Source organism: Mesoplodon bidens (assembly GCF_964165515.1).
Source record: "Mesoplodon bidens genome assembly, chromosome: 15".
Classification (NCBI taxonomy): domain Eukaryota; kingdom Metazoa; phylum Chordata; class Mammalia; order Artiodactyla; family Ziphiidae; genus Mesoplodon; species Mesoplodon bidens.
The window spans coordinates 22,662,900-22,688,600 of record NC_138171.1 but is presented as its reverse complement, the minus strand read 5'-3'; the positions used below and the strand labels follow the sequence as shown (position 1 = coordinate 22,688,600).

Genomic DNA, 25,701 nt, shown 5'->3' with positions numbered 1-25,701 from the left:
TGGTGACAAAAAGCAGACCAACAATTGCCTGGGTAAGTGGTGGGGAGGATATGGGGAGGGCGGGGAATATTAGAGGGAAAAAGAAAACTTTATAAAGTGATGGTAATGTTCTATATACGCATACCTCAGAGATATTGCAGGTTCAGTTGTAGACCACTGTAATAAAGCAAATATTGCAAAAAAGTGAGCCACACAAATTTTTTTGGCTTCCCAGTACATACAAAATCAGTTGTTTTTACACTATGCAGTAGTCTATTAAGTGTGCAATAGCATTGTCTAAAACAACAGTGTACATACTTTAATTAAAAAAATACTTTATTGCCAAAAAATGCTAGCCATCATCTAAGCCTTCAGCGAGTTGTAATCTTTTGCTGGTGGAGGGTCCTGCCTCGATGTTCATGGCTGTGGACTGAGCAGGGTGGTGGTTGCTGAAGGTTGAGGTGGCTGTGGCGAAGTCTTTAAGACAACAATAAAGTTTCCCACATCGATTGACTCCTCCTTTCACTTGAACACTTAGAGGCCATTTAGACTTATTACTTGGCCTATTTCAATATTGTTGTGTCTCAGGGAATAGGGAGGACTAACGAGAGGGAGAGAGACTGGGGAACGGCAGGTCAGTGGAGCAGTGAGAACACACACAACGTTGCCATCTTACATGGGTGTGGCTCATGGCACCCCAAAACAATGATAATATCATACGTCAAAGATCACTGATCACAGATTACCATAAATATAATAATAATGAAAATTTTGCAATATTGTGAGAATTACCAAAATGTGACAGAGACATGAAGTGAGCAAATACTGTTGGAAAAATGGCGCCAATAGACTTGCTTGATGCAGAGTTGCCACAAACCTTCAATTTTGGTAAAAAAAACGCAGTATCTGTGAATCACAATAAGGCAAAGCACAATAAAACGATAGTTTTGTAGTGGTAGTTATACAATCATATATAATTATGATTATACAAACTATACACTTAGAGTGGGTACATTTTATTCGATGTAAATTATACCTCAGTGAAGCTGGAAAAAATTCATCATAATATAAAACTTAAGATTTACACAATTTTCTTCATGTGAAAAAATAATAAAAAATTAAAAGAAATTTGAACAGGTGACCTCTGGTTGGTGGGAATATAGTTTTTATTTTTTGCTTACATATACTGAATGTTATACAATGAATGTTATTTTCCATAATTAATCAATTATTTCTTGAAGTGATGATGACCTACCTGAAGTAAGTAAATAAGCCCAACTTGGTTTGGTGAGACAGCGTCAGGGTGGATGTTTGAACCTGGATCTCTATACTCTTGGCCATTATACAGGTACATTCCAAGCTTCCTGGATAAGAATAATAGCCTGGGATGCTTAACAAAACTGTTTGTATGCTACACTTTTAAATCTGCATAGTTAATAAGCCCTCAAAGGTGATTCTTACCACGGGGAAATTTGATGGAACCATTGCCTACATGCAGAATCTGAAACCTCAGGAACATTTTCTTTTATATTAAGGGTCTGTCATTGATGCCAAATAATCCCACATGTGTATTAGTTACCCCACCTGGAATCTATTACCATTAATCTTTCCTAGAAAGTCATCTTCCTTATGAAGCTATCCCTAACTGGGACCCCATACCTGCCCAGAGTTGGGTGACCCTTGGTGGTTCCTTTTCTATCCCCATTATCAGTACAGTAAAGCATATAGCTCTTCTTGTCCAAGTGTTTACTTAATTGGCACAACTGACACGGGGGCTGGATAAATTCTTTGCTGTGGGGGCTGTCCAGTGCACTGTAGGATGTTTAGCAGCATCTCTGGCTTCTACCCTTAGATACCAGTAGCATCAACCTCCCATGCCCAGTTGTGACAACCAAAAATGCAAAAATGTCTCCATTGTCAAATGTCCCTGAAGGTGGCAAAATTAACCAAGTTAAGAACCATTATCTTGACTCCCGTGTCAGTCTAAATAAACATCTTCTAATCAATCCTCTGCATAGATTCCAGATTTCTAAAACTTGCAGTTCAAAGCATAGTCCTCAGCCCAGCAGCACTGGTGTTAGGTATAAGAGCTTGTTAGAAAAGCAACATCTCAGGCCCAACCCCAGCCTCTGCATTTTTAACAAGATTAACAATCCCTGGTGATTCCTATGCTCTTAAAGTTTGAGAACTGCCAGAAAGTCTCTAACTTGCCTGACGGTTAATATCACTTGGAACAGAGGTTAACAAAATTCCTAAGTCCTTCTCCTGGAGATTTCATTCCATTGGTCAAGGGTGGGGCCTAGGAGCCTGCATCGTTAATATGTGTCTCAGGTAATCCTTATCTTTGGGCAAGTTAAGGAACTGCCAAAATAAACATTAGGGAATTCCCCAGAGGTCCAGTGGTTAGGACTCGGCACTTTCTCTGCTGGGCCTAGGTTCAATCCCTGGTTGGGGAACTAAGATTCCGCACGCCTTGCAGCTTGGCCACAAAAAAAAAAAAAAAAAAAAATTCAGATTTTGTCATTATCCACATAAAATTAAAACCTCTGGGCTTCCCTGGTGGCGCAGTGGTTGGGAGTCCGCCTGCTGATGCAGGGGACACGGGTTCGTGCCCTGGTCCGGGAGGATCCTACATGCTGCGGAGCGGCTGGGCCCGTGAGCCATGGCCGCTGGGCCTGCACGTCCGGAGCCTGTGCTCCGCAGCGGGAGAAGTCGCGGCGGTGAGAGGCCCGCGTACCGCAAAAAAAAAAAACCCCAAACCCCCACAAAACCTCTTTTGTGGCTCCCCATGACCTGGAGCAGTGGTTCTCAACCTTAGGTACTCACCTAGGGAGTACTTAAAAATCCTAATACTAGGTTATTCCTCAAACCAGTTAAATCAGAAATCTCTGGGGGAGAAACCCATTCACTGATGTGTGTTTTAAAACTCCCCAGCTGCAGCCAATGTTGAGAACCACTGGAAATGACCAAGCCTGAGCTCCTTAGCCTGGCGTAAAGCCCAACTAGAAAGGTCCCTTTCTAGCTCCGCTTTGCACTGCACTTTTATATATGTACACTTTACTCCTGCCTCACTAAACTATCTGAAATTCTTACCCCTATAGTACTTTCAAGTCTCTGGGCCTTTCTACTGGTTATGCTGTCTTCTACTGCCCTGGCAAACAGTTATTCACCCCTAACGACTAAATTACCACTTAGCCCCCACTTTAGAGTTAATTAATTAATTAATTGATTGATTAATTAAGGGTGTGCCATGCAGCACACGGGATCTTAGTTCCCTGGCCAGGGATCGAACCGGTGCCCTCTGCGGTGGAAGTGTGGAGTCCGAACCACTGGACCGCCAGGGAATTCCCTAGAGTGATTTTTGATTTCCCTGACAAACTCGTTCAGGCAGAGTGAATCATTCATTCCCTTCTCTGTGCTAACACCATCCGTCTTTGTGTAGACTTGTATTACTATATTTATCCCAGTATATTAATAGGCTACAAATATTATATATTGAGGACAGGAACTATGCCTGGTTCACCCTTATATCCCTAGCACCTAGCAAAGGGCCAGGCATACAGTAAACAGCCAATAATGTCTGTTGACTTAGTGAAAGTACTGTAAGGAACAAAATAAAAACAAGCGGGAATACTACCTTCTTTAAAAAAAGTTGTTTTTTGATTTAACATAATCTAACCACATAAAAATCTTAATTAGAAAAGAACTTTTGTTGAGAGGGAGACGCAAGAGGGAGGAGATATGGGGATATATGTATACGTATAGCTGATTCACTTTGTTATACAGCAGAAACTAACACACCATTGTAAAGCAATTATACTCCAATAAAGATGTTAAAAAAAAACAAAAAACTTTTAAGCTGTGAACCTCAAATGAAGAAATACACCTGAAAGCACTCCTAAGAGAGAAGCCTTTTCCTTGATTCAGCATCATAATTTGGTCCATTCCAAGGCTTTGAAGTAATTCTGTTTATTTATATGTGTCTAAGGCATTTTTTTCAATTAAGGTGAAATTCACCTAACATAAAATTAACTATTTTAAAGTGTAAAATTTAGTGTCAGTTAATAAATTTACAATGTTATGCAATCACTACCTATATCAAGTTCCAAAATTATTTTCATCACCTCAAAAGAAAACCCTATACTCATCAAGCAGTCACTCACTCCCCATTCTCTTCCTAGCTCCTAGAAAGCACCAGGAACATTAACTTTTAAGTTACACTAAGATATTTAAAAGATATAAAGCAGATAGTTAAAGAGATACAGATTCTATATGGTTGCACAATTGCATCTAGTCACACAGAAGAGCTCAAGTGTAGTTTTTTCAATAATCTCAAAAAACTCCATTATTTTATTAACCATTTTATGCACATTGATATTCAGTCTTGAAAACTGATAAAAACACGTCCAGAGTTTCTTATAAAGACAACGTACAAATGCTCATTTACATTCTGCACATTAATAACGATGATGAAAATGACACAATAGTTATAGCTACATAAAAATATATACAAGGATTCAAACAGACGATGGTATTTGGCTTATAACATGTGTAGATACTACACAAAAAAATGAGGATGTAATTTTCAGAAAAGTAAAATGTGACCAAAATCACTTTTCATCTTAAAATTTAAAAATAAAATTCCTAACAATCGTAATTACTAGTTCATACTCAAATCTCAGACTAATTCAAATTAGCTACGGTTAGACATAGGTTAAGTTAAATTTTTTTTTTTTTTTTTTGTGGTACACGGGCCTCTCACTGTTGTGGCCTCTCCCGTTGTGGAGCACAGGCTCCGGACGCGCAGGCTCAGTGGCCATGGCTCACAGGCCCAGCCGCTCCGTGGCATGTGGGATCTTCCCGGACCGGGGCACGAACCCGTGTCCCCTGCATTGGCAGGCAGACTCTCAACCACTGCGCCACCAGGGGAGCCCCGGTTAAGTTAAATATTTGTTAAATATTTTGCATTTAAAAAAATAAGGTCTGTGGTTTAAAAAACATACATTTGATAACATTTTCTCAAAATTAATTAAGAATGGCTTATCCATGTCCTTCCAGATTCTGGAAACATACTAGAAAAAGTGAATACCGAACAGCTGACTCTTTGGAAAGTTGCACCCCAAGCTCCGGAAAACACCCTTAAGGGGCCCAGTGATCAAACCCTAATGGGAAACTCATAATGCACTGATGATACTGAGAACGAAGAGGGGGAAGTAATATGGCATGAGGTGACATTAATGTGGTTTTGAAAAAGGTTTCAACTATTCTTAGTGAATCAATTAGACACTGAGAATGACCAATCTCATGATAACCTCAAAAACAGTATCTCACATATTATCATGGTGCTACCTCACTAGTAGGAATATGGTTTCTAACAACTCTTTTCTGTATTTTACTCTACTGGCTTGAGAAGCAGCTTCCTATTTTGAGAATTATATGACATAATGTAATCATACATAACTAAGTTAATGGTTTGGAAAACAAAATGATAGTAGTTTTAAAAAGAAGCAAGTATCTCTTTTATCAGGTTGTGACACCAGGCTAAGAGGGCTTAGGGCTGGAAAGCAAGGAGTGGGGGTAGTGCAGGGGTTCAGGTACAAATCTGCTTCTGCTCAAGGAAAGGAAGGGCACAAGAAGTGTCTGGACAACCCAGAATGGTCTTGGCACCTGGATGTGGAGCTACCACACTGGGTCAGAGACAGGCCAGGCATCATCCTCTGGCCCAGATGCCATGGAACCCAACCCCTACTCAATACTAAATTAGGAACACAAACCTCTCAAACGACACTTACCAAAAACAGATTACTCACCCTCACATTACAAAGCTCAGAAGAAGACATTTAATTATTTAAAAAAGTGAGCCAAAAAATTATGAGGTTTCTCCTTACTTCACCTGAAAAACCCAGGGAACAAATATTTTAACAATTCTATGACTATTAATATGTTTAAAAGGCACTTAAAACATTCCTTTACAATCCAACTCAAAATACATCTGTCAACTACATTTTGGATAAATGTAAAAAAAACCCAACTTTGGTGTAACTTTTCTTGTAACTCAGTGATATTTACTACCTACAGGGCTGAATGTTTTGAAAGATAGAGCCCTAACTTTCTGCAAAACAACCTGAAAGTGCTTTTATCATAGAAATGAGAAGGGCACTAATGATTTGCTCTTTCACTGACAACATCCTGTAGTCGTTTAAGTAAAACGTCATCATTTTCTTGACAGAGGCGTTTGGCAGGTGATTCTGCATCACCATCCATGGCTATTGCTCGCTTCTTGGTTCTCTGCTCACCTTGCCTTATCATGTTGTTGATATCTTTCAAACTCTGTGCAAAAATAGAGGACATGTGTGAGTAAAATGGGAAAAAGGGAGAAACAGCAGCCAAGAACTAAGCTAACTGCTTTTTCCTGCCCTTTATCCTCTATCCAAAGCTAAACACTGGGGTAGAGATTATTTTTTGAACCTAGGCCAACCTAATAAGGGTGATTAGAACTAATCTTTTCAGGTGATTTTAAAAATTGGATTTACCTTATAGCAGTAGTTTTCAAAATGTGGACATAAGACCAGAAGCAGCAGAAGCATTTGGAAACTTATCAGGAATGCAAATTCTTAAGCCTCGCCCTACACCTACTGAATTAGACATTCTGGGGGTTGGGCCCAGCAATCTATATTTTATCAAGCCTTCCAGGTGATTCTGATACTCCCTAAAGTTTGAGATCCTCCTCCTGAAGCAATGCTTTTCAAACTTTAATGTGCTTACTAATCATCTGGGGAATCTTGTTACTATGCAGATTCAAATTCCATTGGGCTGGTGTGAGGCCTGAGAGTCTGCATTTCTAACAGGCTCCCGGGTGAAGCTAATGTTGCTGGTCTGTAAGGCAGCCTTAGAAAAGTTGCTCCTGAAAGCTGTGCATCACAACAGTCTAGGGGACCTGCCTGCCAGAGCTCTGTGATACAGGAAGTCTATGGGACAGGTATCTGTGTTCAACAAGCTCCCCAGATTCTGACCTCTGACTGTGAAATCACTGCCTCACAATTCAATTGGTCCCATTTCTGATTTTATGCAATAATTTCTTCTAAAAGTCCTCATATGAAATCAACTTCTATAAAGAAGAAATGCAAGCCTGTGCAGTATATCTCAGTCAACTTTGTTTGCTAAGCATAGCAGGAACTTAATAGATGTCTGTGGAACTAAATGAGAAACTAATGAGTTAAGGAGCTGCCATGTATTTGGACTGAGTTACAATCTGTCCCACTAGTTTTTTCCAGTTAGTAGTGATTCTGGCTTCTGGAGACATACTGAGTGTATCTACTTGATAGCCCTTGAATTATCTGAAAACAGCAATCATGTCCCTATCACATCTTCATCATTGTATGGGAATAAAGATGGGGATAACCATAGAGCTGTCTGTGTAAGTAAGAAGAGGCCTCTGTTTTCAGACCTTTCACTATCCTGGTTGCCATCCACCAAATGAACTTTCACTTCCAAGGCCTTCCTTTACACATAGTGTTCCCCATGTCTGACCACTTGCAGGTGTTGCCTTACTGGTCCTTCTCAAGATCGTGCTTGAGCAGGGACACACCGGGCTCTTGGAGTGAACTCCCCCGATACCACGTCAATCGTAAAGGATTAAACTACCTCAACTGAATACACTGCTCTTGATCACAGGAAACTTGCCATAGTAATGGTTCATATTTATTAGCAGTAACTTTGCAAAAAAAGGGGTAAGATTAAAGATTACTAATTGGAAATCTGAAATCCAGTATTTAACACATGTACATCATTGTTTTGGAGTAAAGTTTGTGTGCAACTTACCTTGGAAGGGCTGCCGTTGAACTTATAGAGCAGAGTGCTCCTTGGTGGAAGGCCTGACCCGTTCTTGTGTGGGGACACATAAATGGAGTGCTGCTGGGAAACGCGGCGCGGGGAGCCTGGCTGTTGCTTAATATGCGGAAAAGGAGAGAGTGGTGGAGCTTCCATCTGAAATAATACAAAAGTAAACTTTTTATAAGATAAAAGGTTTTCTTTCTTTTTTTGGACCCCACCATTTTTATTCTGCACTATCCACCCTGTCCCACCCCAGACCCAAGCCAGGTGAAGGGTCAACATGGAACATTTTTTTCTTTGCCATGTTTTTATTTTGTTAAAAAAATAATTTATTTGTTTATTTATTTATTTTTGGCTGCATTGGGTCTTCGTTGCCGCACACGGGCTTTTCTCTAGTTGCGGCGAGCGGGGGCTACTCTTCATTGTGGTGCGTGGGCTTCTCACTGCGGTGGCTTCTCTTGTTGCGGAGCATGGGCTCTAGGCACATGGGGTTCAATAGTTGTGGCTTGCGGGCTCTAGAGCGCAGGCTCAGTAGTTGTGGCACACGGGCTTAGTTGCTCTGCGGCATGTGGGATCTTCCTGGACCAGGGCTTGAAGTTGTGTCTCCTACACTGGCAGGCGGATTCTTAACCACTGCACCACCAGGGAAGCCCTGTTTTTATTCTTATTGCTATCTCCTAGTTAGGAGTCAGTTATACTGTAATAGGTTATTTATGGCTGAAGAAAATCAAAAAATGGTTCATTAACCCTTGTTTTTCAACAATTACTAATAGATAAACTAAAATTTATTTTCCTGCATCTTTCAGGAAATTCTGAAGAATTCAGAGCAAGACACCAGAAGCAGTAAGCCAGGAGCATAGGAACCTTATGTCAATGCTCAGAAAGTGGAGCAAAGAGTAATCTATGCCCTGACACTTGCAATAAGAATCTCTCTCCACACGCACATCCCCACAACCAAATTAGTAGCACAGAGAATAAAAGAGAGGCAGAGCATTCTGTGGGCCAGCAGGATGAGTCCAATATGGAACAAATCTCCTAATGAAATGGCTAAGACTTTATCCTGAAATGCAAAAGATTTAGAGATAAAGTGAGAAGGGACTCACTTTTAATAATCTATACAATGTTTCTATTCCAAGAATAAATGGAGATGACTCCTTAATTAGTATTTCATTCATCATCTTCACTTGAAGCTAGGAAAACTAGTTTTGTTTTTTAATTGGCTGATAATAGAGATATTTACAGTATAGCACATGGTGGGGGTGGTGGAACTGAGGGAACAGAATGAGTAGTCATGGCTTCTGAGGATAATCATAGACCATATTCCTTGAAAGGGACAAAGACAGAAATATAGAGAGATACATAGACACATATACGGCTACTGCCTGGATGCAGCTTCTACTAGGTCCCTCTTTCTTATAACTGAAGTCTGGTCTCCTGTGAACCAACTTCAGCTTATACACTGATAATACTTTCAAAGGCCTGCTGGTACTGTCAAATCTAGAGTCTGCATAAAAATTTCTTAGTGTTGCTTCTATTATTGATTCAAGCATATTTATTTCCTTTTCTTTTTATCTTGAGAAAAATACTTATCTCAGAGATATAACAATAGGAATCAAAAACAAAGGAAAAACCCACCAGAATTGTTTTCATTTTTCCATGTTCCCATCTAGTCCTTGCCCATATGCATCCATAATTTCTAACAACATAATCACAGTGTGGATAAAATTTCCATGATTTCCTCTGGTCTCTGTTGTATCACAGCCTTAATCACTCTAATTACTAGTATGTTTTCTCCTATAAAAGGTAACAGTAAGGCTTTAGCTTTGAAACACTTATCTAGCAAAATAAACTCATAGTAATCCAATTATGAGTACAGATATTAATAAAGTAGTAAAATATAAAACATACCACATGGTCCTGATTTGACAAGTCGTATTTCAATGCAAATGACTTCACTCTTCCTACATATATTGTATTGTAAAATTTGATAAGATCACCTCTTTCCTCTTCCACTGGTCCACTGGAACAGTCAGGTGTTTTTGTAGCATCTTCCAAATCTGCTAAAAGAATTCAGTGTTGTACAATGGAATATTACTCAGCCATAAAGAGGAATGAAACTGAGTTATTTGTAGTGAAGTGGATGGACCTAGAGTCTGTCATACAGAATGAAGTAAGTCAGAAAGAGAAAAACAAATACTGGATGCAGGGGACGCGGGTTCGTGCCCCGGTCCGGGAAGATCCCATGTGCCGTGGAGCGGCTGGGCCCATGAGCCATGGCCGCTGAGCCTGCGCGTCCGGAGCCTGTGCTCCGCAACGGGAGAGGCCACAGCAGTGGGAGGCCCGCGTACCGCGAAAAAAAACACCCTCCCCCAAAACCCCAAATACTGTATATTAATGCATATATATGGAATCTAGAAAAATGGTACTGATGAACCTCGTGGCAGGGCAGGAATAAAGATGCAGATGTAGAGAACAGACTTGAGGACACAGTGGGGGAAGGGGAGGCTGGGACGAAGTGAGGGTAGCATTGACATATATACACTACTAAGTGTAAATTAGATAGCTGCATATAGCACAGGGAGATCAGCTCGGTGCTTTGTGATGACCTAGAAAGGTGGGGTGGGGAGGGTGGAGGGAGGCTCAAGCGGGAGGGGATATGTGTATACATACAGCTGATTCACTTTGTTGTACAGTAGAAACTAACACAACATTGTAAAGCAATTATAATCCAACAAAGATGTAAAAAAAAAAAAGAATTCAGTGTTGTGATAGGTGTACCTTAATCTATAAGTTGGCAATTTGAATCACAACTCTGTCTACAATATAAAAGGAAGAAAAATCAAATAAACCCAAATCTTTATGTAAGACGATTAATGTTTTTAGAAAAGGTTCAGAAATCCATCTATATTATGGATAAATTAAATTGGAATCATAGAAATGCAAACACGTAAACTTAAGCTGGTACTCTATTCTCTAGATATCACTTCAGCAAGAATGTTTTCACAACCCTACCTTTTGAGCTCACTGTCACCGGTGGCTCTTAGAGGGGCACCAGCCCTGGGTTGAAGTTTACCTAAACTGAGCTTCAGAGTATGGGTAGCAGTGGTAAACCCTGAGTTTCAGATAACAAAAGGGCCTGCAGATATTCATATTGACTCTTTGAAAAAGGTGGAAAGACTCTGAAAGGTAAAGTGTATCCTCATAGTTTAAGGAAGAAGCAAGGTGAATTGCTTATGTTTATTTTTCTGCAAATACATGGCAGGTGACAGGTGTTCAGAAAGTCTTATTTTCCCATGCACAACAAGAACCTTAGTGCTGTCTATAACTGGCGTCCTCAGCTGTAAAATGATAGCTTGCCCCAAGGTGCTTTCCTGTTTATTACCGTAATTCTGGAGTAGCTTGTGACACCAGGCAGAACTTTATACTATTCTTTTTTGGGAAAGAGTATTACAAACCATCTTCTCCTTGTACCTACAAGAATCATCTATGCACAGGAGCTAAGAAAACTACCAGCGATTAAAAAGAATTCAACATGTGAAAAAACTTTCTCATTCTCAATACTGAAAATATGGGTAGAAACATGCTTCCACCTTTGGAAAACCAGAAAAACTCAAACATGGTCCAAGGGCCAGGCAGCCACAGGGAACCTCCATAGGGATCTCCATTTGGATGTCTTTTTTACTCTTGCTATTTTTGCAGCATCTTAATAGGGCAGAAAAAAGCTATGTGATCAAATAAGTTGAAAAAATGTTGCATAGTAGTATAACCTCCTCTTAGGAATTCAGAATACATGTTAGTATATTAAAGGTTCTGAGAACTTTTGCAATTAGAAAAAAAACACATGTTCACTTTAATTCCATACTTCTCAAATTTTCTACGCACAGTCGCTCTTCCCCATAACAGTTACTACCATCCTGGGGGACACCGTCCCAAGGCAGTAAACAATGGCTTAATAACAGCTGTTGTAGGTTATTCTTGTTACACAGATGAATTAAAATTATTATGTGTCCTCCTTGGATTAGAAATTTCTGGAGGCAGTTACTTCTTCATGTTTGTGTTATTCCATTTCCAGTTGTTAATAGTTACATAAGGTAAGGAGCTATACTTAATTTGAAGGAACCAAACATTTAAAACCCTCTGGGACCTTGGATTCTAACTAAACATGATTTTATTTAGCTATTTTCATTTAGCTGTTTAGTATTTTTCCATTTCAAAACAGAAAACAAGATGTCAGTTGTCCTTTAAGCAGGAAAAAGATCTCTACCTTCCCACCTCTTTAAGGACTTTAGCACTCAGAAATCAAAGCCTCAGTAGGCCTGGTGACCATCTTACCAAATATACATTAGGAGATGGAACTTATTGAAGACTGGGAAAGAGAATGAGATCTCCCTGCCTGGTGCTATAATTGTTTCGAATCTGTTTCCCCTCAGAAGGCAGGAGGGACCTCTGCCTAACATAATTTGAGGCACACGGTATACATTTGATATACATTCATGAAACGAACCAATGAACTATTATGGTTTCATAATTTTCCCTACTGTTCCCATGAATAAGAGGAAAGTCTTTTTTGGATTATCATACAACACTGTCAAGCAATTAAAATGTGGTTTTATATAAACTACCAGTGAATGAGACCAGCCCTTAGAAAAAAGGAGATATTATCTGCAGAGCTCCAGAGAGACATGCTGAAATTTTTAGCCTGGATTTCTGACTTCAGAATTTTCCAAGGATCTGAAGTGAAAGTGGGATAACACTTTAAAAAAAAAAAAAAAAAAAGAATGCCAGTCTGGGGTGCTCTGCTAATATGATAATGAATGCACAGTCCATGAGTATCCAGCTGGTGTTTTAATCAGGAAGCTCATTCTCCACAGGTGGCTACTATAAGGGCGTCTGTTAGGCATATCTCCATCAATGACCAATGCTCAACATCACTAATTATTAGAGAAATGCAAATCAAAACTACAATGAGCTATCACCTTACATGGGTCAGAATGATCATCATCAAAAAATCTACAAACAGGGTTTCCCTGGTGGTGCAGTGGTTAAGAATCTTCCTGCCAATGCAGGGAACAAGGGTTCGAGCCCTAGTCCAGGAAGATCCCACATGCCGCGGAGCAACTAAGCCCGTGTGCCACAACTACTGAGCCTGCGCTCTAGAGCCTGTGAGCCACAACTACTGAGTCCACGCACCTAGAGCTTGTGCTATGCAACAAGAGAAGCCACCACAATGAGAAGCCTGCACACTGCAACAAAGAGTAGCCTCCACTCACCTCAACTAGGGAAAGCCCGTGCACAGCAACAAAGACCCAACGCAGCCAAAAATAAAATAAAATAAACAAAAAACAAAAAAACCCCATCATTCACTTTAAAAAAAATCTACAAACAATAAATGCTGGAGACTGTGTGGAGAAAAGGGAACCCTCTTGCACTGTTGGTGGGAATGTAAATTGATACAGCCACTATGGAGAACAGTATGGAGGTTCCTTAGAAAACTAAAAATAGAACTATCATATGACCCAGCAACCCCACTACTGGGCATATACCCAGAGAAAACCATAATTCAAAAAGACACGTGCACCCCAATGTTCACTGCAGCTCTATTTACAATAGCCAGGACATGGAAGCAACCTAAATGTCCATCAACAGAGTAATGGATAAAGAAGATGTGGTACATATATCCAATAGTATATTACTCAGCCATAAAAAGGAATGAAAGTGGGTCTTATGTAGAGACGTGGATAGACCTAGAGACTGTCATACAGAGTGAAGTAAGTCAGAAAGAGAAAAACAAATATCGTATATTAATGTCTGTATGTGGGATCTAGAAAAATGGTATAGATAATCTTATTTGCAAAGCAGAAATAGAGACACAGATGTACATAACAAGTGTATGGATACCAAAGGGGAAAGGGGGGTGGGTAGGATGAAGTGGGAGATTGGGATTGACATATATAAACTACAGATACTGTATATAAAATAGATAACTAATGAGAATCTACTGTATAGCTCAGGGAACTCTACTCAATGCTCTGTTGTGACCTAAATGGGAAGGAAATCCAAAAAAGAGGGGATATATGTATACGCATAGCTGATTCACTTTGCTGTACAGTAGAAACTAACAAAACACTGTAAAGCAACTATACTCTAATAAAAATTAATTAAAAAATAAAATTGCATTAAAAAACCCTTAGAAATAAACCTCACCAAGGAGGCAAAAGACTTACATGCTGAGAACTACAAAACATTCATAAAGGAAACTGAAGATGATTCAAAGAAATGAAAAGATATCCCATGCTCTTGGACTGGAAGACTTAATATTGTTAAAATGGCATGGTACCCAAAGCAAATACTACATCTATAGATGTAATATGATCCCTATCAAATAACCCATGACATTTTCCACAGAACTAGAACAAATAATCCTAAAATTTATATGGAATCATAAAAGACCCAGAATTTTCAAAGCAATCCTGAGGAAAAAGAACAAAGCAGGAGGCATAACCCTCCCAGACTTCAGACAATACTACAAAGCTACAGTAATCAAAACAGCATGGTACTGGCACAAAACCAGACATATGGATCAATGGAACAGAACAGAGAGCCCAGAAGTAAACCCACACACGTATGATCAATTAATCTTTGACAAAGGAGGCAAGAATATACAATGGGGAAAAGACAGTCTCTTCAGCCAGTGGTATTGGGAAAGCTGGACAGCCGCATGCAAACCAATGAAGTTAGAACACACCCTCACAGCATACACAGAAAAATGCCTCAAAATGGCTTAAACACTTAAATTTAGGACATGACACCATAAAGCTCCTAGAGGAGAACATAGGCAAAACATTCTCTGACATAAATCATACCAATGTTTTTTTTAGGTCAGTCTCCCAAGGCAATAGAAATAAAAGCAAAAATAAACAAAGGGGACCTAATTAAACTTATAAGCTTTTGCACAGCAAGGGAAACCATAAACAAAAAGACAATGTATGGGGAATTCCCTGGCAGTCCAGTGGTTAGGACTCTGCGCTTCCACTGCAGGGGGCATGGGTTCAATCCCTGGTTGGGGAACTAAGACCCTGCAAGCCACGCAGCACAGCCAAAAAAAAAAAAGTCTACAAATAACAAATGCTGGAGGGGGTATGAAGAAAAGGGAACCCTCCTACACTGCTTGTGGGAATGTAAATTGCTGCAGCCACTATGGAAAACAGTATGGCAGTTCCACAAAAAACTAAAAACAGAGTTGCCACATGATCCAGCAATCCCACTCCTGGGCACATATCCAGACAAAACTATAATTTGAAAAGATACATGCACTCATATGTTCATTTACAATAGCCAAGACATGGAAACAACCTAAATGTCCATCGACAGATGAATGGATAAAGAAGATGTGGTATATAGACACAACGGATTATTACTCAGCCACAAAAAAGAATGAAATAATGCCATTTGCAGCAACATGGGTGGACCTAGAGATTATCATTCTAAGCAAAGTAAGTCAGAAAGAGAAAGACAAATACCACATGATATCACTTACATGTGGAATCTAAAATATGACAGAAATGAACATATCTACAAAACAGAAACAGACTCACAGATGTATAGAACAGATTTGTGGTTGCCAAGGGGGGTGGGGGAGGGAAGGATTGGGAGTGGAATTAGCAGATGCAAACTATTATACGTAGGATGGATAAATAACAAAGTCAGACGCAAACTATCGTATGTAGGATGGATAAATAACAAAGTCCTACTGTGTAGCACAGGGAAATATATTCAATATCCTATGATAAACCATAATGGAAAAAATATGAAAAAGAATATATATATGTATTTAAAAAAAAAAGGCAGATTGATTAACATATTTGAGACACTACCCACAACAGCATGATAGACATGAGAGATCCAGTGAGGTCTGTGGGGCTTTACTATTATGAATGATGCCCAGGCCTGAACTCTGATGCATGTTGTTTGCTTGATCTTGGCTTTAAGTTTAACAGAATCCTGCTCTGGAATCTTGGCATCTACTCTGAGTGAACCTTTTATGTGAGGAGGTGGTTGGTCAGGTGGCATAGGATGCATAAACTGTGTGTTTTTTAAAATAGTAATTATTTTATTCCTAATTATGAATTTGTTTATAGAACCAGAACTGTTCTTCCCAAGGTGGTGTTCTTTGGTGTGTCCAAGTCTAGGTCATAGCAACTAGCCACAGCTCCAGGAACTGGAACTTGTCTTATCTGAACACAGACTTGCGAGACTGTATCCTCCTCAATAACTTTGTCCCTTTTTTGGTGCCGGAATTCCTCAGTCTATTGTCACTGGATACTCTCCCTGCTCTGTGCCATCACCAGTGGACAGGATCTTAAGAATGGTTTTTGGTTTGCCTGCTAATAAATATCTAGTTAATAAATGTATATAAAACAGAACTGGACCTGAAACCTTTATGTTGTAGAGAGGGTAGCTAACCTTCAGTTACCTCAAACTTTATCATCAAACTTATCAAATTCTGTCTTGAACTTCACTGCTCCTTGTATCCCAAACACTCGCTAGCAGTTCCTTTTTTCTCATAGAACACAGTTTCCCAGCTAACCTGATGCCTGGTTTTGCAAGGACAGAAAAACCACCCAGGACAGGTGAGCAACATATATAACAAAAAATAGGAAGGTTTTTTTTTTTGTATTTTGTCAGGTTTACTTCCTAATGTACTTCTTCTCATTGCCTTGAAAAGGCTCAGGGATAATTTATCTATGTAAAAAGAATTGAGTTTGGCCTGTGTAACCTTAGATGGGATCAGATTCTAGGACATTATTATTAAAGAATTTTTTTGTTAAGATCTTAAAAGTTCAGATACCAGTAGACACCATAATGATCATGGATATTTGGGTAATTAAAAAAAAATGTCTTTGACCCAGTCAATTTTCTCTAAGAATTTACCCTAAGGATGTGGACCAAAGATCAACCTACAATGATGTTCCTCACAAAGCTGTGTATAATTGGAAACAATCTAAAAGTCCCACACTGTGAAATTAAATAAATTACAGTACTTATATACACATGTACACATACATATACATTAAGTAATGGAAAGTGAGACAAGGAGAAGGAGACAGATGAGACAAGGAAAAGAGATGGGCTGAAAAGGCATTTTTACAACTTATCAACATATGAATACTGAACATTTGATTCTTCTTTCTTTCAACAAAATTACTAGTGCCTGAAGTCTTAGCATGATGGTAGTAACAAGGTGGCGACCTTGCTTTTGCTGATGGTGGCAGAATACCTATACACTTATTAACGAACAGGACATTTCCTTAATGTTCTCCACAGGTGGATCACTGACAGCTAACTTACTTTCTCTGTCATTCAGATTTATTTTTGAATTTTATTGTCTTTTATGAGTTTTTATTAATGTGTATAAGTATACTAGAAAACTTCTAAAACACAATTAACATGGGATAAATTAATGGTTTCAATACAACCTCTGTGGAGGGAGGTACCTGACCCATACTTATCTCAAAGTCATTTGCTTCTTCCCAACACGTATGCATTATCCACCCCACCTACACAATTAACTCCAGGACATCCACTGTATTATATACAATGTAACCAATAGTGTACTACATATAGAATCTTAAATTGGGCAACTTACCACAATCTGTCATTTCAAAATCACCATTCAGGTTTTTATTGTATGTCACAACTTCTCTTGGAATACTTTTCAACAGTACACTTCTGTAAACCTATATAGATCAGAGGGGACAAAAAGGACTGCTGAGTCACAAAGAGGCACAAGTTAAGCAAAACCAAAATAAGGACAAGATATCAAGCCAATTAAAAAGTATTTGTCTGTATGGGTGATAATCAAGGGCAAGATGTTAGTAGCCCTTGGTAAATGCAGATTACGGCAAACATCTTAGAAGAGGGGATACTGAAGCAGAGCTTACCGCCTCAAATATAACCACTGCAGAAGGTTACAAAACAGAAGAATTAAGTAAGGAGCAACTAAACACTGATGAGCAGATTTTGCCAAATAAAAGCAACTTAAAAGATATGAACCTGTTCCTTCTTCTTTTTAATTTCTTACATGAGACTCATTTGATCTCACTGGGGCTTGTTTTCCTGCTCCCATCCCATGCCCATCTCCTTTCAGATGGCCACATGAAAATCTGTTCCCCTCCCTGCCCCTAAACTGTTTTTAACCTCCAAGGTAGCTGAAAGGAATGATCCATTCTCCCTCATCCTATGGATATCGATATTGAGAGAATATTTAGGAAGCTGTGGCTTAAACCATTTTTGACCCATATTAACTTCACCTTAATGATCTTAAGGGATACTCTGAACCTCTCTAAGCTCTGTTCCTAAGGGACTTTTCTGAAGAGGCCTGGAAACCAGGCCTCTTCCACCCTGTCACAGGATGTAAGAAATACCTATACTTGGCTCTTCTAATATCTCTATATTGCTAGCAGTGTATTTGGGGCTTAAGTAAAGAAGTGAAACTAACTGTGGGGCTCTCATAGAAGGGGGTATGGCTACTAGCACTGGGGCCAGGGATATCTGAGCTACCACATCTCTCTTTTTGTCTAAGGTGGCAGATCACTGGGCCAGAGAAGAGGCCATTATGCTCCTTTAGAGCAGAGCAATCAGGTTCTTGAATGACCAAGGCCTTAAGGTAACCTAATCCTGTGTTCTTCAGCTACAATAATAACAATAATATAGAGCTAACAGTTATTAAATGCTTACTATGTGCCAGGTCACTACGCTAACATTTTTTTTTTTTTTTTTTTTGCGGTATGCGGGCCCCTCACCGCCGCGGCCTCTCCCGCCGCGGAGCACAGGCTCCGGATGCGCAGGCCCAGCGGCCACGGCCCACGGGCCCAGCCGCCCCGCGGCACACGGGATCCTCCCGGACCGGGGCACGAACCCGTATCCCCTGCATCGGCAGGCGGACTCTCAACCACTGCGCCACCAGGGAGGCCCTACGCTAACATTTTATATTTCCATGACTGAAAGGTTGTACAGAATTCTCACCAGGGCTATTATATCAGAAATGCCTGATATCTATTCAAAGATGCAAACATTAAGATTCTTATCAGATGGAAAAAGAAGCTAGACTTAAGTTAATATATCCTCAAATTTCACTGGATTTAAACATCATCAGAGAATCAAGTCTTATATAATTAAAGAATATTATTATAAATATTTTTCATTAGTGAAAAATTAAATAATTTTTAATTTTTCACTCAAATAAATGAACAAATGGAATAAGAGAACGTGTGAGAAGTATATGCATATATAATATATAGGGACTTCCTTGGTGGCAGAGTGGTTAAGAATCCACCTGCCAATGCAGGGGAAACGGGTTCGATCCTTGGTCTGGGAAGATCCCACATGCCGCAGAGCACCTAAGCCTGTGCGCCACAACTACTAAGCCTGCGCACTAGAGCCCGTGAGCCAACTACTGAAGCCCATGTGCCTAGAGCCTGTGCTCCGCAACAAGAGAAGCCACCGCAATGAGAAGCCTGTGCACCGCAACGAAGAGTAGCCCTCACTCGCCGCAACCAGAGAAAGCCCGTGTGTAGCAATGATGACCTAATGCAGCCATAAATAAATAATAAATAATATAGATTAGTCAGAAAGAGCAAGATTTTTGGCTTCCACTGAAACTGTTTTTTAATTAAAACTGTCTCGAGTTTAACGGTGTCCATTAAACCAAAAAATCTATAGTAAAACTAGAAAAGAAGTTTACCTTTTACATGACTTGTCAGCAGAGAAATAGTACAAATCTATTTTTGGACAGGAGGAAAAATAATGTAACTCACATGACTATTAGCTTGAGGCTGATTCCTATAACTTTTCATTATTTCTTGAAAAGTTCTTTCTTCTTTTGTTACCTAAGGAAAATAAGAACTGCATTTATCAATTGCTTTTAAAAGAAAAATGGCTCTGAACAAGAACTTCAATTACAGGTCGGCATTGAGAGTAGTCTTGCAGAAAGCCATTAACCCCAGGCCACTCAATAACTAAAATCTACTACCATTTTATGACTTTTACTACCTTAAAAGTTCAGGCCTGGGGACTTCCCTGGTGGTGCAGTGGTTAAGAATCCGCCCGCCAATGCAGGGGACACGGGTTCGAGCCCTGGTCCAGGAAGATCCCACATGCCGCGGAGCAACTAAGCCCGTGCGCCACAACTACGGAGCCTGTGCTCTAGAGCCTGTAGGCCACAACTACTGAGCCCGTGTGCCACAACTACTGAAGTCCGTGCACCTAGAGCCCATGCTCTGCAACAAGAGAAGCCACTGCAGTGAGAAGCCCGAGCACTGCAACGAAGAGTAGCCCCCGCTCGCCACAACTAGAGAAAGCCCACATGCAGCAACGAAGACCCAATGCAGCCATAAATAAATAAAAAGTAAAATAAAATTAAAAAAAAAAAGTTCAGGCTTTGTGGCCTGTGGGGACTCAGCTAATAGTTTCATTAATCAAAAGCACTAAGACTGCTATGGTATCACTACCAAAAATGCATCTCTTTATAAAAAAGAATGATATAAGAAAACTCAGATCTGCTGAATCCCTTGCAGTCTCCAGTTGTATTAGTTTTTAAGTACCTATTTAAAATTAACCACATACTAAAGGATAGAAAACGTCTTGTGATTCACAATAAGACAGAGGTTATTACAGGATTAGGTTTTTAATAGTTCAGAACAGACTGTAGGGTTTTAACACTTAGAAAAGTCACAGTGGTGGCCAAAAGAAAGAAAATAAATTAGTGATCCATAAAGGAATCCCTTCTAGTCTATTTATTATCACAGAGTTCACTTAAATTACTCTTTTCTTCTCCTTCACTGTCCATTAGCACTAAACCTGTTCTCCATAATGATGTTCTCCATAGAAATGGCAAAGCCTGAGCTATGGTAGTTTTCAAAAAAACACAAATGATTAGTTAAGATGGCAGACAGCAGAGCAAGAAGAACTACAATCCTGCAGCATGCAGAATGGAAACCGCAATCACAGGAAGTTAGACAAAGTGAAACGGCAGAGGAATATGTCCCAGATAAAGGAACAAGATAAAACCCCAGAAGAACAGCTATAAGTTAAGTGGAGACAGGCAACCTTCCGAAAAAAGAATTCAGAAAAATGATAGTGAAGATGATCCAGGATCTCAGAAAAAGAACAGAGGCAAGGATAGAGAAGATGCAAGAAATGTTTAACAAAGACCTAGAAGAATTAAAGAACAAAGAAACAGAGATGAACAATACAATATCTGAAATGAAAAATACACTAGAAGGAATCAATAGCAGAATAACTGGGGCAGAAGATCGGATAAGTGACCTGGAAGACAGAATGGTATAAATCACTGCCGTGGAACAGAATAAAGAAAAAAGAATGAAAAGAAATGAAGACAGTCAAAGAGACCTCTGGGAAAACATTAAATGCATCAACATTCATCTTATAGGGGTCCCAGAAGGAGAAGAGACAGAAGGGACCTGAGAAAATATTTGAAGAGATAACAGCTGAAAACCTCCCTAACATGGGAAAGGAAACAGTCACCCAAGTCCAGGAAGGGCAGAGAGTCCCAGGCAGGATAAACCCAAGGAAGAACACACTGAGACACAGAGTAATCAAACTGACAAAAATTAAAGAAAAAATACTAAAAGCAACAAGAGAAAAATGACAGATAACATACAAGGGAACTTCCATAAGGTTATGAGCTGACTTCTCAGCAGAAACTCTGCAGGCCGGAAGGGAGTGGCATGATGTATTTAAAGTGATGAAAGGGAAGAAACTACAACCAAGAATACTCTAACCAGCAAGGCTCTTATTCAGATTTGATGGAGAAATCAAAAGCTTTACAGATAAGCAAAAGCTAAGAGAATTCAGAACCACCAGAGCAGCTTTGCAACAAATGCTGAAGGAACTTCTCTAAGCAGAAAAGAAAAGGCTACAACTAGAAACAAGAAACTTACGAATGGAAAAGCTCACCAGTAAAGGCAAACATACAGTAAAGGTAGGAAATCATCCACATGCTAATATGATATCAAAACCAGCAATTACGAGAAGGGGAGAACACAAATGCAGGATATTGGAAATGCATTTGAAATTAAGAGGCCAGCAACTTAAAACAATCTTGTTTATATATAGATTGCTATATCAAATCCTCATGGTAACCGCAAATCAAAAATCTACGATACACATACAAAAAAGAAAAAGGAATCGAAACACAACACTAAAGTTAGTCATCAAATTACAAGAGAAGAGAACAAAAGAGGAAGGGAAGGAGAAAAAATGTTTCGTAACTCTACGTCTCCTGATTTTTTGTATTTTCCATCTCTGTGATATGCTGTTTTTTCGTTTCCTCAGCTCTATATTCTCATCCATGAGTCTTTTGGGTTGGAATTCGGTTTCCATTACAAGTTTCATTCAGTTCTTTTTGACATCTTTCAGGTCCTTTTTAAAGTGACTTGGCCTTTGTTCATAAAAAGAATTTTCCTTTATACATTGAATCATTTTAAACATATAATTGCATAATTTGAGATCAATAATTCCATTATTGGTTGAATATCTAACCTGCTCCAAATTTTATCTGTTGACATACTCACATTGGCTTATTTCCTTGATTGTTTTATAATTTTGGATTTTTTAGTTCTGTTTTAATTAGGATTTAATTTGTGTAAATACTGAATGGCTTCAGGGTTGAGTGTTTCATACCTCAAAGTAGTTTGCTTCTGCTGGGAACCCCAGTGATATTATTAGCTCTAGGACAACTTTTGGTTTTGTTGTTGCTGTTATTGTTACTGTTTTGACTTTGGGGATTCTTTTTTTTTGGCCATGCCGTTTGTCTTGTGGGATCTTGGTTCCCCGACCAGGGATTGAACCTGCACCCTCGGCAGTGAAAGCACAGAGTCCTAACCCTAGAGATTCTTGGAATGGTAAAATAAATGAGGTATGCAAATTGGTGTGGTTTTAAAAGTGGAAAGAGTGATACCAATATAAAGGATTATTAGTATGGATGCCAATGTAGAATGTGACTACAAAAGGGGAGTAACTATGTGGTCTTTTTCATGTTGTGTGTTATCTAGCTGTTGTGGAATAAATGTATAAAAACTGTAACCACAGAAGGAAATATTTGTAACTCTCTGTAAGTTATAAACCCAAGGCTGCTTTTTAGGGTTCTGGGATCCTTAAGAGAAATAATAAAAATAGTAACAGCTTAAAAAAAAGATTAGTTAATAACATTTATTAATACCTATTTTGTATAGAGATTTTAAAAAGGTAATGTGAGAAGGAAGTCACAAAGGAGTTTGAAAACATGTCTTCTGCCTCAGAAAGCTGAAAAATTAGGTTGTAACATGTACATCTGCTAGGACTGGTAGTATGGCCAATATGATCAAGACCAAAGTTACAGATGATTGTTTCAGACATATTAGAATTTTTAAAAACAAGTAAGATATGCCATTTTATGACTTAAAACATATTGTAGCAACTAGAAAGTAAAATGCTCTTCTGAGGCAACAGAATAAATCACTGGAAAGCAATATAGTATAGAAGCTATTTTATACCAGATTTCTGAATCAGGAGAACATAGGTTGTCACTTATTGTGTAACTTTGGCCAAGTTACTTTCAGCTCTGGGCCTCAGTTACTCACCTAAAATGTAACGATCATTTTACTTTAAAGTACAAGATTAGAGGTGTCACGGGGTGATGGTGGAAATGGTTCTCCATTAATAGTGTGGAGAACCATTTTACTACAAATGGTCTCTAAGATATTTTCCAATTTTTTTTACAACCAGTGAATTCTTATGAAGCGAGAAGGCTGATTACTATGAAAGTAAATGAAGGACTTCCCTGGTGGCACAGTGGTTAAGAATCCGCCTCTCCCAATTCAGGGAACATGGGTTTGATCCCTGGTCCAGGAAGATCCCACACACCACATACCATGGAGCAATTAAGCCCGTGAGCCACAACTACTGAGCCTGCGCTCTAGAGCCCACAAGCCACAACTACTGAGCACATGTGCCACAACTACTGAAGCCTGCATGCCTAGAGCCTGTGCTCTGCAACAAGAGAAGCCACCGCAATGAGAAGCCCACGCACTGCAAGGAAGAGTAGCCCCCACTCTCTGCAACTAGAGAAAGCCCGCACACAGCAACGAAGACCCAACACAGCCAAAAATAATAAATAAATAAAATAAATAAATTTATAAAATAAAAAAGAAGAAAGTAATGAAGAGTCCATAGAAATAGATATAGTAGCTGGAATTTACCACTGTTGGCTTGCAGCACTTAAGGCAAACTAACAATCAAGTGCAACAGATTTTCACCTCAGGCCTCAAATACAGGTAACTATGGCAAAGAGCTTCCCCCAACTTATACGTTACCTTTGCCATGATGTAAAAGGCACAAAGGAGGAGCTGATCCAAATGTCTGTCTTTCATCAGATCAGGACAGTGAACTAAAGTGAATTCAAAACATGTCCATATCTTCCTTCTTAACTCATTTGAAACATCCAGTTTTAAACATAAATCACGTAAGCGTACACTTGCCAAATGATAGACCTAAGATGAAAGATAGCACATTGATGCAAAAAAACAAGTAAATAATTTCTCAAATTTATGTCTTACCATGAACATGGGCTTTTAGGCCAAGATTAATAAACACCTAAGGCTGCGGATGCATTAAATTACATAAAATTTTTATTTTATAGTACTAGTTCACTGCTATGGCAAAAGAAAATATATTAAAACAAAATTCTCTTTGGAAAACTACCTTAAACATTTTTTTGGTAAAGATGTTATATGCTATTATTCTATGCTGTCAACTATGTAAAGAGAGAAATACTAAAATTAAATGGTTTGATTTACCAGCATCATGATCATTATGAATACATAATTTTTCAAGTGTTCAGAAGTCTCTCTCTTTTTTTGGTTCAGGTAAAATGACTAGAAAGCCTAAAATGTCACATAATACACTAAAATGTTTGACTCCAAAATAAGTCAGAAAGCAAAATCATTTAAAAATTTCCCCAATAGTCTACATTGTTTTTATGAGCACATGAAAGGAATGTTAAGCAAATGAGATACCAGATTTTGTTGTTGTTGTTGTTTATTGAGGTATAACTGACATACAACATTATATTAGTTTCAGGTGTACAACATGATTCGACGTTTGTATATGTTGTGAAAAGATCACCACAATAAGTCTAGTTAATATCCCACAGTTAACAGAATTTTTTTTTCTTGTGATGAGAACTTTTAAGATCTAGTCTCTTAGCAACTGTAATATGGAATACAGCATTACTAACTATAGTCACCATGCTATACATTATATCACCATGATTTATTTATTTTATAACTTGAAGTCTGTACCTTTTGACTCCCTTCATCCATTTCACCCACCCCCTCGCCCCCTGGCAACCACTAACCTGTTCTCTGTACTTATGAGCCTGTTTTTGATTTTTAGATTCCACATATAAATATTATATAGTATTGTCCTTCTCAGTCAAGTTGTTTTCAAGTATGTCAGAGTAAATTCAGTTCAATGCCTTCAACCTTTCATATATAGAGTCTTTATATGAACTGATACTAATGCAAATGCCCCAAAGGTCCTGAAAGATTCTAAAATGATTTCTGATCATCCAAAAAGCATTATGTTTTACTATCTTAAGAACTGGTAATCCTACTGTGATATTCCTAAACTAGACTATTCTGTTTGAACTAAGTCTTTAAATCTAAATGTTCAGGGTAAAAAAAGTGAAAAAGAGTAAGGCATTCTTTATAGCAAAGTATCTTTTGAGAGGGAAAAAAATCCACAAATTAAAGCTGAAAAATGAACTTTAGCCATCCAATACACTAATCTGATAGAAAGAGAGATAAGGGTTGACTCCAAAGCCACCAG

General features: G+C 38.9%; 1 protein-coding gene across 4 annotated transcripts in view; it reads right to left on the bottom strand.

Moving 5' to 3' along the window:
• Positions 1–4,093: 4,093 nt before the first annotated feature.
• The window catches only part of RBL1 (RB transcriptional corepressor like 1), a gene marked incomplete at its 3' end in the record, with an annotated part of 74,787 nt that continues 53,179 nt past the window's right edge, over positions 4,094–25,701 (bottom strand). The window contains exons 17-22 of one of the 4 annotated variants that reach the window (XM_081256066.1): positions 24,186–24,362; positions 19,629–19,700; positions 17,459–17,549; positions 9,721–9,872; positions 7,801–7,965; positions 4,094–6,309 (exon numbers count right to left, since the gene is read on the bottom strand). In XM_081256066.1, coding sequence (XP_081112192.1) covers positions 6,139–6,309; positions 7,801–7,965; positions 9,721–9,872; positions 17,459–17,549; positions 19,629–19,700; positions 24,186–24,362 — 828 coding nt within the window. The remainder of the gene's footprint in view (positions 6,310–7,800; positions 7,966–9,720; positions 9,873–17,458; positions 17,550–19,628; positions 19,701–24,185; positions 24,363–25,701) is intronic. The other 3 variants (XM_081256064.1, XM_081256067.1, XM_081256065.1) reach the window with 3 other exon arrangements.